Here is an 18797-nt window from a genome sequence, read left to right on the forward strand (position 1 = left end):
AAACTAACTTAAGTGTTCATTTATTTAAATGTTTGATTTTATTGTTATTCTTTTAGGATAGCAGAAAAGTAATATAATAATTTATTCCAGTCACTTGTATTTTAAAGTTTTTTGTTTTTTGGGGGGGTTACTGCGTTTTTATTTTTAAATCATTTGTTTGCAAGATCCACAAGAGCAGTAAACGGCTACCGCCAACATCCCATAACCTTTAGGGTCATGACCCACTCAGGAATTCATCAAGTCACTAAACTGATCCCAGTCATTTATTCCCCCTCTCAGAAGGCCCTCATTTGCAGTAGCCCTACGTTTTGCTGCACTCTCCCCTAGTTTTTGCACACTTACCCTGTAAAGAGTCGTCAGACCGTTTGAGGTGGGGCGCCACTGCAAGCCTTTTGTACACGACTGCTGTAAAGTAGCATTTAAAGCTGGTGTCCAGGAGACGGTGTAAATACATTTTAGTGTAAACTTGTAGATTTGAGGATTTGTATTTTTGTATAGAATTTTGAATTACTAACTCAGAGTTTAGAGTTGATAAATCTCCCCCTGGTATTCTCCCTTCTGTCATGTTTGTGTAGAAGAGTCAGCGCTATTGCTTTATTACAGTTTTCTAAGCAGCTGGGCTCCTGTACAGTCCCAGTTGTAGGAAGGTTTATTTAACACGTCGCTTCCTGGTCAGTGTAATTTAGCAGTATTGTTTCACATGGGACACGATGCAATGACAGAGTAAATTATTTCCTGAAGCTTCTTGGCCTTACGACTTTCACCTTGACCGTCTCTCCCTCAGACATCAGCGTGTCCGTTCGCATTTTCACTCATCTCCAGCAACAAATAAATCGGAGGCAGAAAGGCTTAAATTTCCTTCTGATTCGCCAGGTTTGGTTTGTTGTCCAGTTGAGGCGTTTGAATCAAGATGAGCGTACGACGCAGTCTGGAGCCACGCCTCCTTTTTAAAGAGCAAGTCACCCCCTACCAGATTCTTACTCAACTCCCACTTCCTGTTTGAAAAATGCAACAAATGCTGTTGCCTAGCAGACCAAGAGGGCGGAGCCACTAACAAATACACACACACACGACATTGTGACATAATGTACCCTCTAACATCATAGTGTACCTCTTGGCCAATAGCGATGGCAGACCTAAATTCAAATGCTGTGCAGAGTTTTTACTTGACAACGGCACAACACTGACAGTTTTAGGCAGAATATTTAAATTTTAACCAAGAAGAACTAAAATGCTGAATTATTGAATACATTTGCCAACAGCACGATCAGACACTCAACAGTTGATCAGCAAAAAAATGTAGATTTGGAGTGACTTGCTCTTTAAATGGTTTTTCTTGTGGCTTTGAGATTGAGTTCTTCAGGCTTTCTGAAGATTTGAGTTTTCCAGATCAGTTCCAGTTCAGACCTGACCACTTGACACATCTTCATGGAGTTAAAAAGCAAACCTGTGGGCATCTTACAAGTGCTAAAGACCTTATAAAGCTTATTAAATTTGTTCACGTTTTCACCAAGTTAAACATTCACCCAATGCCTACATTTTGACTTATTTTTCATTAAAATCTGCACTTAATAGTAATCGTTGACTGATTTTATTTCATGGAGGCAGCTATTAAGCTTTTTTCTTTGCAACATTTTACTTGTAACCAAGTGCCTGTAGATCTAATCGCTCACGTAGACAACACTGCATCATTCCTTGTGTTTGTGCCTTTTCTGCTCTTGAATGCACCATAGATCAATTATTTCTCTTAAAATGGCCAGGTACAAGAAAATACGTAACCCGCAGCTGAAGAATTCCTATGAACCACCACCAGAAAGCCTGAAGAACTTAGACCACCTTTAAAAAGGTACTAGTTCTTAAAAGCAGAAGAAATAGATGGCTTAAGACTTTAGCGCAGTTTAAGGCTCCACGTTTCAAAACCTTCACTGCCGAAGCAGAAATGTTGATCAGTAATAAATTGGACTATTTAAACACTCCAGAATTTACTGTAAGCTGCATCCTCAACACACTCATATGTAATGTTGTATACATCTATGCAATTTAAAGTTCAACCCCAAGACCAGTTATTCCCGCCTTTCCCTTTGATCCAGACTCACACACTGAGCTCCGATGAGTTTCCAGTCCAGAATCCGAAGCTTTTTCATACGTAGTCTTGTTTGAGGTAACAAACTGAAGTTGTGAGGAAGTAGTTTGCTAATGGTTCGAAGATTTTTTTTCTGGGTCAAATGTACACAGATTTTCCTCGTTCTAGACTTTGCAGGCAAGCGTGTTTAATCGCAACTGACATTAACGTTGCAGCCTATCGCTTAATTGTGGATCATTTGTCAACTTCTGTCTTCAATGGAAGTGAAACTCTCTGCTGCCAGTATTTAATCATTGGTCTTTAACTCGTGGTCCAAGTTGAACCCGAAAATGGCAACGATGGTAAAATCACAGATGGCAACATTTCTTTGGAAGCAAAGAAATACTTCCAAAGAAATGTCAAACATCTAAAAAGTGAGAAAATGTTGAGGATCTTTTTAAAAGAATGTGTAATGTGAAATGTTTATGCTTGTTTTGTACAATGTGATGAATAACTTTATGAATTGAGAGCAATATAATACCAATAAAACATTGTCACTAAACTTTCCTGAGTATTTGGACTTCTTACATTGAATTATTTGCCATAATACAGTTTATTCGGATAAATCACAGTAGGGTTTGTGATGGTGGCTCCTCAGTTTGGTCCTGTGGCATTATGGACACATCTTGAATGGATTTTCTCTGCAGAGCAAAACAGGAAAAAAAGTGAGAAATGAAAATATTCCAATAAAAAGGATTTAGTGGATAAGAGCACTCACCACTAAAACATCACTCAGAGCTTCTAAGTCACTGAGGACTGATTTGCACAGAGTTATGTTCTGAGAAAGGGTGACAAGTCGGTCTTCGATTTGGTCTACCTTCTGATGGAGTTGGGTCACGTTACTACCAACAAAACAGCTTCTGTTAGACTCATTGTTATGTCAGCTCACCTGTTCCAAGGAAAATGTGGCTTCTTGGGTCTGCGGTGTCTCTGTTTCACCTGTAGCTGTTTCAAAGACACAATAAACTAAAATGATTGTATAAAAGTATAATTTAGGTTCTTACCTGTCTCAGAAGCCATAGCTGTAGGTCACTTGTGTCTTGCTCCTCAAGGACCTTTATGCTTGTTTGAGATGTTCTTCTCCTCCAGCACACCTGATTTGAATCGGGGTGATTAACAGGTAAGATGTGTTTGAGGAAGGAAATATCTAAAACATGAAGATATGTGTGTCCAGTTTTCATTTTGAAGTGATCACAGGGGAATGACATGCTCCTATTTAGGCTGCTGCAACAGAAGAAACCAAAGCATGAATTAATTAGCTAATAGCTAAGTGTAGACAATTGTACTTTTTATGTTAAAAAGTCAAGCAAATATCTCGCTTTTGAAAATTTTTTGATTTATTTTAATGAAACTTAGCAGTTATTTATTTATTTATTATTATTATTATTTTGTTTTTTTTTTTTTTGCATTTTAATTGACTATCTTCTTATTCTTTAGTTGCTTGGACCTGAAAATGCTTAAAGCTAAACAAAAGACTGCAAGCCACATCATCTTTCCATGAATATTCTTTCAAACAAGTCCAATGTGGGGGCAGGGGGCCAATGTGTGTTCCATGGAGTGAATTTGTGTGGCCCCCACTTGCATTTACAGAATGGTGAAATTTTGTTCCTTCAGTTGACAGCTGGTGTAGGTTTTGTAACATTTTTATGGTTAGATTTTTACCAATATTTTAGGTCGATTGGGCGAAGGTGGCTGAAGAGTTAAGTGCCCGCCCCGTAACCGATGGGTCATTGAGCAAGACACTTTTCCCTTCTTACCTGATGGTGCTGGTCAGAGGGACTGGTGGCACTGTTCGGAAGCCTAGCGTCTGTCTGTGCCCCAGGGTGGCTGTGGTTACGATGTAGCTCATCACCACCACCAGTGTGTGAATGTGTGTGTGAACGAGTGAAATATACCCACACTTGTATAGTGCTATTCAGAGGACTCCAAAACACTTTACACTGCGGTGTATCAATCATCCATTCACTAACACATGAGCTACAATGTAGCCATAGCTGCCCTGGGGCTCACCAACATAGGCGAGGCCTCCAGGCACAGGCACCACCAGTCCCTCCGACCGCCACCAGCAGCCAGGGTTGAGTATCCTGTCCAAGGCAGGATCAAACCAGCAACCTTCCACTTACTGGACAACCCACTCTACCTCCTGAGCTACTGCTGCCCCAAGTAGTGTTGTGTAAGACACTTTGGAGAACTCTGACTCAGCAAAGTGCTATACAAGTGCAGGTCATTTATTATTGGTTAATATTAATGTTGATGGTTTAGCCTAACAAATAAAAAAATACCATGAATGAATAACAATTAACTTTAGCATGTTTGAAACTCATAATGTTTGGACACCCCTGATTTAAAATTAAGACCAAACATTATGTTTTTTTTTTTTGTCCCGAATCTAATAAGTACCAGTTATTCACGAGCAGGTTGTCTGCCCTCTTTTTGAGCTGCTGCCCCTTTAAGAAATGTTGCGTCACTTTTGTGAGCGTAAACCCGGAAGAACTCTGTCATTACGTCCAACAAAAACATGCTTCTGCTCTGTGGGGAACAGTTTCTCTGTCTGTAAATTGTGTTTTATGAATCCTGCTCGCTTTTTCGTTGTTAAATCAACGAGTTTCAGACGAGCTAACGGTTCTGCCGTGGTCTGTCGACTCGGAGCCAAAATGTGTAAAGAACTCAAAACCAAATTATTTCATTTGTTGCCGTCGACCTCCAACGGGTCGACGACTCACCAGGAGCTCCAAACAGGTACAGTTATGTTTCCTCGTGTCATTTCACAACCAGAAATATCCCTTTTTCGTAAAACTAAATGTTTAAATTTAAACTGAGAAAAGTTAAAGACACCAAAGGATGAGCCAGTTTTAAACCTACCGTATGTTGATATCTATAGACACAAATTTAACAAGTTTAGTTTCACCCCCCCCAAAAAAGTCTAATGACGTGTTTACTAAAGAGCTCAAGACTGAAAATGCGGTATATTAAGACCGATATTTTTTTTTCTATTGCCGATACAATTCCGATATCTTGGAGACACGGTCAGTCAATGGCCAAAATGAACTGCCGATTTTCATGGTTGATTTCTACAGTGTTGGGGAAGTTCGTTTTAAAACGAACCAGTTTAAAGAACAGTTCATACATTTTAAACAAACTAGTTAATTTTTAGTTCATTATTAACATTTTCTGAACTAAGTGAAGGATTGAAGGATTTTGAGAAGGAAAAAAGAAGAAGAAAAGCAAAGACTTCAAACGGGATCTTAAATGTTCCGCATCCTTTAGCACTTATACTAATAAAGTCAGGCACATCCCTGGGCAGCTGCATGATAAACCAACGATCATTCAATGAATGCGTTTGGGCACAGCACTGGATTTCTAGACATTTTTTAAATCTTATTTTCATGCTAAAATGTCTCGACCGGAAAAGGGTGGCTTGCCACCTCCGGGTCGGGGGAGAGGTCCTACCTCAAGTGGAGGAGTTTAAGTATCTCGGGGTCTTGTTCACGAGTGAGGGTAGGAGGGATCGGGAGATCGACAGGCGGATTGGTTCGGCGTCTGCAGTGATGCGTACGCTGAGCCGATCTGTCGTGGGGAAGAGGGAGCTGAGCCAGAAAGCCAGGCTCTCGATTTACCGGTCGATCTACGTCCCAATCCTCACCTATGGTCATGAGCTTTGGGTAATGACCGAAAGAACGAGATCGCGAATACAAGCGGCCGAAATGAGTTTCCTCCGTAGGGTGGCTGGGCTCAGCCTTAGAGATAGGGTGAGGAGCTCGGACATTCGGGAGGGACTCGGAGTAGAACCGCTGCTCCTCCGGATCGAAAGGAGCCAGTTGAGGTGGTTTGGGCATCTGGTCAGGATGCCTCCTGGACGCCTCCCCGGGGAGGTGTTTCGGGCATGTCCTGCCGGCAGAAGGCCCGCGGGTCGACCCAGGACACGTTGGAGAGGTTACATCTCCAATCTGGTCCGGGAACGCCTTGGGGTCCTGCCGGAGGAGCTGGTGGACAAGGCCGGGGAGAGGACGGCCTGGAGCTCCCTAATTGGGATGCTGCCCCCGCGACCCGGACCCGGATAAGCGGAGGAAGACGAAGACGAAGACTGAGAATTTAACTGTTAAGTCTTAACTTTGTGCACTGCACAGTGTTATGTCAGGCACCTAAATAAAGTTATTTTAGAGTTTATCATGCAGATGTTATTAGCAAACTACATTTAAATAAAATTCTGCAGCAGCAGCGGGCTGCCCGAGGATGTGCCTGACTTTATTAAGTATAAGTGCTGAAGGATGCCGAACATTTAAGATCCCATTTGACGTCTTTGCTTTTCTTCTATTTTTTTTTTCCTTCTCAAAATCCTTCAAACACACATGCAGGAAAAGCTATTTATATTAATGAAACTCTGAATTATAAGCGCTTTATTTTAAAGCCTGGTGGTGTTGGTCATCTCTTATTTGCACTTCACCTTCTGATTTTACATATTCTGCGTTTTATGACCCCTTGATTTTTTTTTCTTCCCTAAACTGCAGATGGCGCTGAGATCTTGTCTTGCACAGTGAAGGCTCTGAAGGATGGTCATGTTGTTGCTGTGCCAACTGACACCATCTACGGCCTGGCATGCCTGGCCCAGAATTCTGAAGCAGTCCAGAAAATCTACAATCTAAAAGAAAGAAACGGAGTGAAACCGCTGGCTATTTGTGTTGGAGAAATCCAGGAAATCTACAAGTAAGTTCTCGTTTTTCTATTCTCTTTCAATTAGATGCATGTCGGGATTCTCTAGAGACTCAAGGCGAAAAGAAGAGGCTCACTTAAAGGGACATTATGCAACTTTTTTATATTTTAAAATCATTTTCTTGAGCCAATATGAGCTAAAATCACCTTTTATATGTTTAATGAGATGTCACTCAGACCCTACTGACCTTTGTTGCCAGAATACCATACCATAGTTTATTTATATAGCATGTTTAAAACGCAGCATGGGAGCTGCCTTAAGTGCTGCACAGGCTAAAACAAAACATGACCTGCGTTCGCAATCGAAATGCTACAACAAGCCGGCTTATGTATATGCATGAGGTCCACAATGCGCTTTGCATAGACTATTTATGGCAATAAGTGGGCGTGGTGAGGGCGGGATGTGACCAAAATGCGGCTGAGAAACATTCTCGTTAGTCTCTGATTTATGAAGCGGAGATTGCGTGCAGCTGTGCGTACTCCATGTTTGATAGATCACAAACCTACTTGGCATAAGTACTTTTTTTTGCTGACCTTAAGTATGTTTATGTTTATGTATTTAGCAGACGCTTTTGTCCAAAGCGACTTACAAGTGATAATCGGCATGTTGCCCTTGAGGCTAACAACAACAATAACAACAACAACAACTTTGACATCAGTCATGGAGAGTAGGGAACAAGGAGTGGACAGTAGAGAGGGGGGACGGGTGCAGGGAGGGTGCCAGTTAAGAAGATGTTCTCTGAAGAGCAGGGTCTTCAGGAGTTTCTTGAAAACTGAAAAGGAAGCTGCTGTTCTGGTAGTGCTTGGAAGGTCATCCCACATTTGTGGAACGATACATGAGAAGAGTCTGGATTGTCCTGAGCGTGGTGTAGGCACTGCTTGCCGACAATCCTGTGATGACCAGAGCGGCCGGGCCGAGACGTAAGCCTCTGCAAGAGGATTCAGGTAGATGGGAGCCATACCATCTCGGACTTTGTATGCTAGTGTTAGCAATTTGAATTTGATGCGTGCTGCTAGCGGTAGCCAGTGGAGCTCAATGAACAGAGGGGTGACGTGTGCTCTTTTTGGCTGATTGAAGGCCAGCCGCGCCGCTGCGTTCTGGACCATTTGAAGAGGTCTCACAGTACAGGCTGGAAGACCAGTTAGAAGGGCATTGCAGTAATCGAGGCGGAAGATGACAGTAGATTGCACCAGGAGCTGGGTGGCATGTTGTGTTAGGTATGGTCTGATCTTTTGTATGTTATACAGCACAAAGCGGCATGAACGAGCAGCAGAGGCAACATGATCTTTAAAGGTCAGGTGTTCATCAATCACAACACCCAGATTTCGAACTGCCTTTGAAGGAGCCAGAGATAGGAAGTCAGTTTGGATTGAGATATTGTGCTGTATGGATGGTTTTGCTGGGATGACAAGTAGATCAGTTTTAGAGAGGTTGAGTTGGAGATGGTGGGATTTCATCCATTTTGATATATCAGAGAGACACTTTGATATTCGTGCAGAGACAATGTGGTCGTCCGGTGGAAATGACAGATAGAGCTGGGTGTCGTCTGCACAGCAGTGGTAGGAGAAGCCATGTGATCGAATGATCTCACCCAGTGAGGTGGTGTATATGGCAAAGAGAAGAGGTCCTAGTACTGAGCCCTGGGGGACTCCTGTGGCAAGATGGTGCACGGTAGAGGATTGTCCAAGCCAAGATACACTGAATGATCGTCCTGTGAGGTACGATTCAAACCAGGCATGTGCTTTCTCTGTGATGCCCATGGTAGAGAGTGTGGACAAAAGGAAGCCATGGTTGACAGTGTCAAATGCTGCCGATAAGTCGGGCAGGATAAGCACTGAGGATTTGCCAGTCGCTCTAGTTTCCTTTAAGGATTCAGTCACTGCTAACAGAGCAGTTTCAGTGGAGTGGCCCTTTTTGAACCCAGATTGGTAAGGGTCAAGCAGACAGTTTATTGAGTACGGTTTTAGTAAGGATTCTACACAGTGTTTGATAAATGAGACCCCAGTTCATTAAGCCAATCAGAAAAATAGTTTCCTGTATAAGGAACCCATCAAATTGCATCGACACTAGTCAGTGACTTTACAGCAATCCTCATACTAAGCAAGCATGCAGCGACAGTAGAGAGGAAAACTCCCTTTTGACAGGAAGAAACCTCCGGAGGATCCTGGCGCAGTATAAGCAGCCATCCGCCACGACTCACTGGGGATTGAGAAGACAGAGCAGACACACGCACGCACGCACACACACACACACACACACACACACACACACATACACAGTGTTTCTATGGTTACATTGTGATTTCTTAGTATTTTATTTGGTGAGGGAAAACTATTGTATTTATACCAGTGGATCTAATTAAACGGGTAAACTAGTAGTAGCACATTCAACGTCAAGGAAAGTAAAGTGTTATTATCAGGAGAAGGAGAATGTTTAAGTGGTCAGCAGCAGTGTGCTAGACGATGGCCCCGTCCATGAGGCCACCACAGCTCAGCAGAACATCATTGTAGCTTCTTCTGGGGAGAAAAACACTTAGAGAAAAAATAAAGTTAACAGCTGAAATTGCAGGAAATAATACAGTTAAAGAGCAGATTGTAGAAGAAAGCAGCCGAGTGTGGAAAGTGGTCAGTATGTATAATTCTGTTTGCTTCACAGCCAGAAGGACACGGGGGGTGGGGGGGGGATAAGTGGTCAGTGTGTCCTCCAGCAGTCTAAGCCTATAGCAGCATAACTACAGAGATAACTCTGGATAACCTAGCCTTTTAGATGGAGGCATGTTGGAGGAAGGGCATTTATTGACAAATATTCCTGTTTCTAACCTTGATCTTTAATAATTTGGTTGGATTTTTGATAGGGACGCACAATATATCTGCATCAACATCAGTATCAGCAGATGTTAGACATTTTTTTGCATATTGGTCCCATAAATAAAACTGGGCCAATATTAACAACTGATAGTTTTTCCATCTTGTTTCTATTTGTTTATCAGTTTCAGAGGGAAGGGTGGTGTGTTTAGTCCATTGACATATAAATATATATATATATAAAAAAAAAATATATATATATATATATATATATACACACATATATATATATATATATATATATATATATATATATATATATATATATATATATATATATATTGGAAAATGGGTTTCCATAGACTCCAATAACATGTTTTTGAAGAAAAATGGGAGGTGGCCACCACCGCCATTTTGACCGTGTCACAGGTTCCGTCAAGCCCAGTCAATTCCACAAAAGGGAAGAGAGGTGGAGCTGAAGGTGGGGCTGTAAGGCTGGGATAAACTGACGACACCCAGTCGAACTAGCTATTACTAACAATTTCTCACCCGCATTGTGGAGGCTTGGTTTAGTCATGTGACAGTGATTGTAATCATCTCAGGTTCTCAATGGGGTGGGAGCTAAGCTAACGGAGGTAGCAACCTAGCTAGCTACAACCGGGGTTAACTGTGCACAACACCAGAGCTTCTGAGTCAGAGATACGACGGGCTGACCGCTGGGTAAAACCGGGTGGAACACAGAGGTCTCCCGAGAACTCCACAAGCCGGCAGCTGCACAGCAGACAAGCGCCGCTGCGATCTGAGATGCGCAGAGCTGCTGCTGGGGAGAACCGGGTGGAAAGGTTTCCATCCCAGAGCTCCACAAGCCGACAGCCCGCGCAGCAGACAGAAGCCGCGATCAGACAGAGATGCACCGAGCTGCGGGGAGGGGAGAACCGGGTGGAAAACATCGGTCTCCCGAGAGCTCCACAAGCCGATAGTCGGAACCCAGCTCCACCAACATGTTATATTTCAACCCATTTTCTAAAGTGCAGCATTATGTTAAATGCACTGGGTTTTACCCCATTACATTTAAGTTTCATGGTTAAACAGTACATGTTAAAATCTAAGCTCAGCTCGGCAGTGACCTAAAATACATAAATATAATTTTACAGGGAGTGCAGAATTATTAGGCAAGTTGTATTTTTGAGGAATAATTTTATTATTGAACAACAACCATGTTCTCAATGAACCCAAACAACTCACTAATATCAAAGCTGAATGTTTTTGGAAGTAGTTTTTAGTTTTAGCTATTTTAGGGGGATATCTGTATGTGCAGGTGACTATTACTGTGCATAATTATTAGGCAACTTAACAAAAAACAAATGTATACCCATTTCAATTATTTATTTTTACCAGTGAAACCAATATAACATCTCCACATTCCCAAATATACATTTCTGACATTCAAAAACAATACAAAAACAAATCAGTGGCCGTTATAGCCGCTTTTCTTTGCAAGGACACTCAGAAGCCTGCCATCCATGGATTCTGTCAGTGTTTTGATCTGTTCACCATCAACATTGCGTGCAGCAGCAACCACAGCCTCCCAGACACTGTTCAGAGAGGTGTACCGTTTTCCCTCCTTGTAAATCTCACATTTGATGATGGACCACAGGTTCTCAATGGGGTTCAGATCAGGTGAACAAGGAGGCCATGTCATTAGTTTTTCCTCTTTTATACCCTTTCTTGCCAGCCACGCTGTGGAGTACTTGGACGCGTGTGATTGAGCATTGTCCTGCATGAACATCATGTTTTTCTTGAAGGATGCAGACTTCTTCCTGTACCACTGCTTGAAGAGGGTGTCTTCCAGAAACTGGCAGTAGGACTGGAAGTTGAGCTTGACTCCATCCTCAACCCGAAAAGGCCCCACAAGCTCATCTTTGATGATACCAGCCCAAACCAGTACTCCACCTCCACCTTGCTGGCGTCTGAGTCGGACTAGAGCTCTCTGCCCTTTACCAATCCAGCCATGGCCCCATCCATCTTGCCCATCAAGACTCACTCTCATTTCATCAGTCCATAAAACCTTAGAAAAATCAGCCTTGAGATATTTCTTGGCCCAGTCTTGACGTTTCAGCTCGTGTGTCTTGTTCAGCGGTGGTCGTCTTTCAACCTTTCTTACCTTTGCCATGTCTCTGAATATTGCACACCTTGTGCTTTTGGGCACCCCAGTGATGTTGCAGCTCTGAAATATGGCCAAACTGGTGGCAAGTGGGATCTTGGCAGCTGCATGCTCGACGTTTCTTGGTTCATGGGCAGTTATTTTGCGCCTTGGTTTGTCCACACGCTTCTTGCGACCCTGTTGACTATTTTGAATGAAACGCTTGATTGTTCGATGATCACGCTTCAGAAGCTTTGCAATTTTAAGACTGCTGCATCCCTCTGCAAGATATCTCACTATTTTTGACCTTTCTGAGCCTGTCAAGTCCTTCTTTTGACCCATTTTGCCAAAGGAAAGGAAGTTGCCTAATAATTATGCACACCTGATATAGGGTGTTGATGTCATTAGACCACACCCCTTCTCATTACAGAGATTTACATCACCTAATATGCTTAATTGGTAGTAGGCTTTCGAGCCTATACAGCTTGGAGTAAGACAACATGCATGAAGAGGATGATGTGGACAAAATACTCATTTGCCTAATAATTCTGCACTCCCTGTACTTACCAAAAAAAAATGAAGTGGAGACTCATTGGATGCTCTATTAGTGCAATTAATGCCACAGCAAGTCATTTTGTACAGCAATTGCACAGAAAATATCCAAAAAAGAATATACAAACACAGAGACTCAAAATCCCGGAGCAGTTTCCAAGCCAGACCGAGGCTCTACTGAGGCCTTTCCACAGAGCTAGCTCTGTGGTCACGTGGGTCTGATGCTCATTAATTATACAGAATTTTAAGCTTTTAATACACTTAAACAGAAGAGTGAGAAAAAAATTCACCCCCCTCAGAGTTGTCATGAGTGTAAATTAGATAATTTAAACAAATAACATGTTTTGGTACCAGGCTGTAAACATGTTTATTTCTGCTGTGAAAATGGTATTTTTAACATGGGAGTCAATGAGGATTTGCTCGCTTCTGATACCAGCCCCCAGCGGATGAGGGTGGAACTGCAATTTTTGTCACTTCCGCGTTGGCTTCAATTTCTCACCCGCATTGTGGGGGCTGGGTTTAGTCATGTGAAAGTGATTGTAATCATCTCAGAAGAGTAAATATGTGTGGTGTGTGTGTGTGCATAATAATGCACATTCAACTTCTATACAAAATCTGATGCTTTTAGAAGCATTAATGTCAGTATATCGGTTATCGGCCAGAACAGTGTTGTTGATATCGAATATCGGTATCGGTGCATCTCTAATTTTTGAGGCTTGTTGAACCTTCATGTTAGAACTAAATTACTGGAGATTTGTGTGGTAGTACTTACAGAAACTACATGTGCAATCAATGTGTAATGTGTCAAATATCAAGAGTTTTGCACAGTATTCTTAAACAAATCATACAGCTCATGTTGCCTATAACCCATTTCAGTTTTTCTTTTTCAAAACATACAAAAATAAATTCAAAACACCACTTTGTTTTTGATGCAGTCATCTGTGATTTTACTCGAGTCGAACACATTTCTGTCAACAGCTTACCTCGCTGCCCTCCTATTTCTCCGTTGACGCGGTCTTATTTGCGGGAACAGGTACTGTAAGGTGAAGGTGAAGGGGGAGCTGTTGGATGACTTGCTGCCCGGTCCCGTCACGCTGGTGTTTGAGAGGTCTGAAGCTCTGAACACAAACCTTAACCCCTTCACTTCAGTAAGTCTCTCTCTTTCTAATAACATTCTCATGAAAGCCAGCGAGTGGATTATTTTATCTAAAGACCCTTCAGCTCGTAGGTGTTCGCATTCCCGATCACGCCTTCATGAGGCGCCTTTGCCAGATGTGTGGGGAACCGCTAGCACTCACCAGCGCCAACATCAGCTCACAAACCAGCACGGTGGAAGTCCAAGTAAGTGTCCTAACCAGGCAACGCGTCTGAGTACCGTAGAGTGGATATCTGCTGAATATCAGACCAGCTGTTTTCCTGCTGAAGGAGTTCCAGGAGCTCTGGCCGAAGTTGGCTGTGGTGGTGGATGGTGGACCCATAGGGGACCAGAGCCGCCTCGGATCAACGGTGATCGATTTGTCGGTCCTTGGAAAATACCGCATCATCAGACCCGGCTGGTAAGTCCTGTTTCTGCACCGATTAAAGGGATAGTGTGGCCACTTTGAAGTAAGTTTCTGTGTAAGAGGTATAATTGCGTCAAAACTGCTCTAGGCGGTTTCCTGAACAGCCTCATTTCAGAGAAACTGAGATTCAATGCCACAGGACTGATGAGCTAGACCAAGTGGATGGCTGCCATCTTAAAATGACTCCAGTTTTCTAAATGTAACAATTATTCATGCAGCTTTTTTTGTATCAAACTTTAAAACATCCCTATCCGGCATTCTAATCAAGAGCATCTTCTGTTGATTTGAGAGCATTAATTTATATTTTCAGGTTTAGATCATGCACTGCTCTTTCCTGAAACACTCTAACTCTCAAAGTCCCGCTCTTGTCTTCTAAAAGTCAGCGAGAGCTGATTTTAGGAGCGTGGAGAAAAAGTCTGCAGCGGGAAGGTGCTGGAACTCCAAAGATGGCTGTCTGTATGAATTCAAATATAAATATAAAATCGTATCACTATTGCTTCCAAACTAATGCTGAGCAGAAACTAGTAGGTCTCTACCTGCTTTATGGCAATGTGCCGGTAGCTAATAGAGAACAGCAGTTTGCTTTTTCAGTTCGCCGACTTTAATTAAAAAGAACAGGAAGATTTTGCTTATTGTTGGCGTCATGGTGGAGTCGGGAAGTAAAAAGAAAAGTCATTTGTAGGCAAAGCAAAGAGCTAAAACCAGAGTGAACATGGACGCGGCCTACACTGGTTTCAGGGAGCTAAAGAAGGCTACAAAATCACACACTGATTGTGACCTGGCTTTGTTGCTACTGGAATTGTAATAGGGCAGGGCGATATGGCCTCAAATCAATATCACAACATATTGAGGATTTTACCTCGATAACGATAAGTGGACGATAACTACAGGTATGTGCAGAAACAAAAGTTGTCCACTAGAGGGGGCTGTCACAATTTTACGTGACTCAAGGTGGTACAGCTTCTTACAGGGACATGAATGTTGCCAACCTACACACATCTTTTCATTTTTTTATTATCAAATTAGTTGATGGGGAAAAATTATCTCGATAAGAGTCAGAAATTTCGATAATTTTGATAGCCCTGACTTGTAAGTAGGGTTGTACAATATATCGTAAATATATCGTTATCGCGATATCAGCATGCACAATATGCATATCGAAAAGAACAGATAAATGTCGCAATGAATGGTCAGCTCAAATGTTTGCTACATATAATACATTCTGTCAATCAAATGGAAGCATGATGTTTTTTTAACAAATCAAATAGAGCTCTTCACCCATTTGGCCAACTGGGTGGGTTCTCATAGGTCAGATGCCCGCCCCCTATAGGCGGACGGCACCTAATTTTAATGGTTAGCAAACACCTGAGTTAGCTTCGTTGGCTCTTTCTGCTGATTCTGCTTTTCTTGTTCATTTTCTTTTTCCCTTTCCTCACATCTTTTGCATTTCTCATTTTTATGTCTTTGTTTTTGATTATTTTTGTTCCCGAGTTAAGTTTTTATTTATCGCAAGTAATATCATCATCGCAATATTTATCACTGTTATCGAACATCGCAGGTTTTCCTAATATCGTGCAGCCCTACTTGTAAATAATAATATTTTACTGTGTGGACCTTTTTACTTCATGCCTCATTTAATATCAGCTGGACTCATTCTAGCTGTTAGCTCATCAGCCCTGTAATCTCTGTTTCTCTGAACAGAGGCTGTTCACCTTCGGGATGGGAAAATTGTTAATTGTAACTTTAACAGAAATTCACTCCAGTGGCTTAAATCTATTTAAGGCATATTTATTGTTAAACATAAAGTATTTGTCAGATGCAGTCTGAGCTGTGGTTTCAGCTGAAGTCGCTCTGACATTTTTTCCTGCTCTGCACCGCCTCGGTCAGACCAACGGAGCTTGTGCTAGCGGCTAATTTACGGGTGCTGCCCCCGGCTTCTCTGTGCCGCTGACTGAGCAGAAGAGAAACATTTGTGTGTGTGTGTGTGTGTGTGTGTGTGTGTGTGTGTGTGTGTGTGTGTGTGTGTGTGTACATGAAGCAAAAGCATGACATCGCAGTGCAGTCAGCTTAGTTAGGAAGTTGCAAATTTCCTCATCAGGTTTTGTTTTTTCCTCCTCCTTGGATTAAAAGTGATGCTCTGCATTGTTTGTTTCTTACTTTCCTCTGGAAGGTGACCTCTGAGGCCTAAATCCATCCGTATCAAACGTTTAGCTCTTGAAGCGAACACACGAGCTTCAGATGAAGTCATCTAGAGCCTGTAGCTTTAATTCCACCACAGCTGCACATCAGCATTAAACACCTGCCGGTGTTATTGTTCTGCTGAGACAGCATCGGTGTATGGAGCGCCTACTGTGATGAATCTGGGCATTTCTAATTACAGTTATCCCAAATGGCTGCTCGGGGTCGTTACAGTCCCCTAGTCATCCGTCACATTGTTTATTTTTGTCTCTGACTCTGAGCTCCACTACCCCCCCCCCACCCGAAGAGGACTAGCTTTAACAAACAAGTGACCCTAATTCTGGTTTCAGTGCTCTTGCTTCTACGCTCGACTTGTTGGAGCGTAAATTCGGACTGTCAGAGGACCCGGGGGAGGAGTGACCTTTAAACTCTCCACACTCTAACACACACGCTGAGACGCACAACCGGCTTTGACCCGGGAACACGATGGGAGAACGAGAATCGGTGAATCTACCCACCCCGGGAAAAGCGCAATCTCGGAAAGAAGTCGGGTCCGACGCCACAGATGGTGGCTGTCATCGGGTCAGGTGCTTTTTAAGAGGTCATTTTGTTGTTGTTTATTTAACGGTGTCTCCATTTATTCATATATGTAAGTACCAGGAACTGTTTGAGTTTTTTTTGCCTATACTTGTATTGTTTTATAAATTATAAGAGTTTATTTTTGGTTTTTTAACGGATTCAAGCTGTAATGAATCAAATCAAGAAGTTGTTTTATTTGATGCCAGACAGTAAAAGTCAGATTTCTGTTTTTATCTTCTGACTAATCAGATCTTTTTTTCAGATATATTAAAAGTTAAATGATTTGATTGTTTTTATGCTCATGTTTGTCTACCATGTGATGCAGCTTGTTTAATGGATTGTAATGTTTCTGATTTAGTTGGAATAAAAGTTTTTGTCTCAATCCTGCATGAATCCGTCTGAGATGTTTGTTTTTATTCAATCAGGATTGGATTTTACTTACTAATGAGTTTCCTAGGAGCATTTTATACAAACGTCTTTAGCTTTTAAAGACCAAGTTCACACAGAAACCATGTTTTCCTTGTTGGATTTGAAATCTGCTCGATCACTTTGAGTTTCACATGCAGACTGAGGCCTAGTCCACACGTAGCCGGGGTTTTTTTTTAAAAACGAATATCCGCCCCTCCAAAAACTTGCATCCACACCACCTCGTTTTAAAAAAAAACTGTCCACACGTACCTGGATAAATACGTTGTTAAGGACATGCCAGACCTGTAGGCGGCAGTACTTCCCCCGTTCTTAACCTCGTCCTTCGTCTGTGGTCTTCCGCAAGGAGCAGTAATTCCGCTTGCAAAAACAAACAAGCAAAAAGCGCTTGGACAATTGATAAAGCGAGCGCAGCTCTGAGGGCATCCATGCTGTCGGCTAGTGTAAACACAGGTCGCACACGTGATGTCAGCATTTTTTGTCGTGGAAAGTGACGTTGCGGACCTTAAAACTCCGGTTTTGTCCGTCCACACGCAGACACCCAAAACGGAGAAACCGCAGATCTTCACTTTGGCCGGAGTTGTTAAAAAGATCCGTTTTTGTGTGAAAAAAACTCTGTTTTCGTGTGGATGACAGGCCAAAACGTAGAAAAATACCTACGTTTTGGCAGATCCCCGGCTACGTGTGGACAGGGCCTGAATGTTACGGTTGCCAGTCTGGCCAGGGAAGAGCAGGAGCCAGGATCACCCAGCTCTGGTGAAACAGCCTGACACCGCCCCTCCTCCTCCTCTCTCCCGGGCTGCTGAGGAGCACAGCTGAGCTGCATCTTCCTTGATTGCCAACACCTGCATAAAAAGGCTGTGCCTTCTTCAGTCTGGGAGGCAGCAGTGCAGGGGTTCTGCTGTCCTCCTGGTTTTTGGTTTGGTTTGGTTTGGTTTGGTTTGGTTTGGTTTGGTTTGGTTTGGTTTCAACCTCTTTCGTTTAGATTCATGTGGATGAGTTTTAAACTTTGGGGTGGTTTTTAACTCTTAGTAAGAAGGTTTTGGATGATCCAGTGGGATCTTTTTTGCAGTTTGGTTTTAAGGTTAACTTTGTGGCAATTTTACTGACCTCGGTTTTAAACACCTTCATTGTGGTAAAGCTTTTTAACCTTTTGATGCATAATGGTCACTACAGTGGACAGGTATTCAAAATTGTTATTTATTTATTTTTGCTATTAAGCACAGCTGTTGAAGACTTTATTGCATTTGAGTCCCTCCATCTGGACTTCAGTAAGCCAAGCCAACATATTTCATGTTCAGAATGCACGCTGTCCACTGAGGTGGACATGTAATAAATTATTTGTAAATTAACAGAACATTACAAAAGATATTTGTTGAAATTTGTTTCATTTGCACCTAAAAATGAATGAAAAAAATTGTTTAAAAAATCATGGTTGAAGATTTCATAATTCATGCATCAAAGGGTTAAAATCTGTTTTTACCAGGTGTTTTTAGTCAGTGGATTGTTTTGGAACTTTTATCAACTTCAGGATTTTAAAACACCTTCTGTTTGGTTAAGCTTTTAATACAAGTTTTAACCAGGTGTTTTATAGTTGATAATTTGCTGTGTAATGTTAACCTTTTTCAGAGTTTTAGAGAGTTCTGTTTGTTTAGCATTATTTTTATAATGCACTGTCGTCATCTGTTTGCACGTTTGTAAAACCTTTTTGTTAAAATAA

General features: G+C 42.1%; 1 protein-coding gene across 1 annotated transcript; it reads left to right on the top strand.

Annotated features, from left to right (window-relative positions):
- Positions 1-4535: 4535 nt before the first annotated feature.
- yrdc (yrdC N(6)-threonylcarbamoyltransferase domain containing) lies at positions 4536-16723 on the top strand. Its single transcript, XM_015950093.3, has 6 exons — positions 4536-4861; positions 6631-6826; positions 13366-13480; positions 13554-13673; positions 13758-13888; positions 16423-16723. The coding sequence occupies exons 1-6, from the start codon at positions 4579-4581 to the stop codon at positions 16490-16492; spliced, it is 915 nt and encodes a 304-aa protein (XP_015805579.2). The 5' UTR covers positions 4536-4578; the 3' UTR covers positions 16493-16723.
- The last annotated feature ends 2074 nt before the right edge of the window (positions 16724-18797 follow it).

Source organism: Nothobranchius furzeri, chromosome 5, assembly GCF_043380555.1.
Source record: "Nothobranchius furzeri strain GRZ-AD chromosome 5, NfurGRZ-RIMD1, whole genome shotgun sequence".
Taxonomy (NCBI): Eukaryota; Metazoa; Chordata; class Actinopteri; order Cyprinodontiformes; family Nothobranchiidae; genus Nothobranchius; species Nothobranchius furzeri.

Bases quoted from the DNA above. Each gene is read 5' to 3' on its own strand.
- yrdc (XM_015950093.3), top strand. From the start codon at position 4,579: ATGTTGCGTCACTTTTGTGAGCGTAAACCCGGAAGAACTCTGTCATTA. The intron at 13,481-13,553 runs GTAAGTCTCTCT...AAGACCCTTCAG, and splicing joins ACCTTAACCCCTTCACTTCA to CTCGTAGGTGTTCGCATTCC. The intron at 13,674-13,757 runs GTAAGTGTCCTA...TTCCTGCTGAAG, and splicing joins CCAGCACGGTGGAAGTCCAA to GAGTTCCAGGAGCTCTGGCC.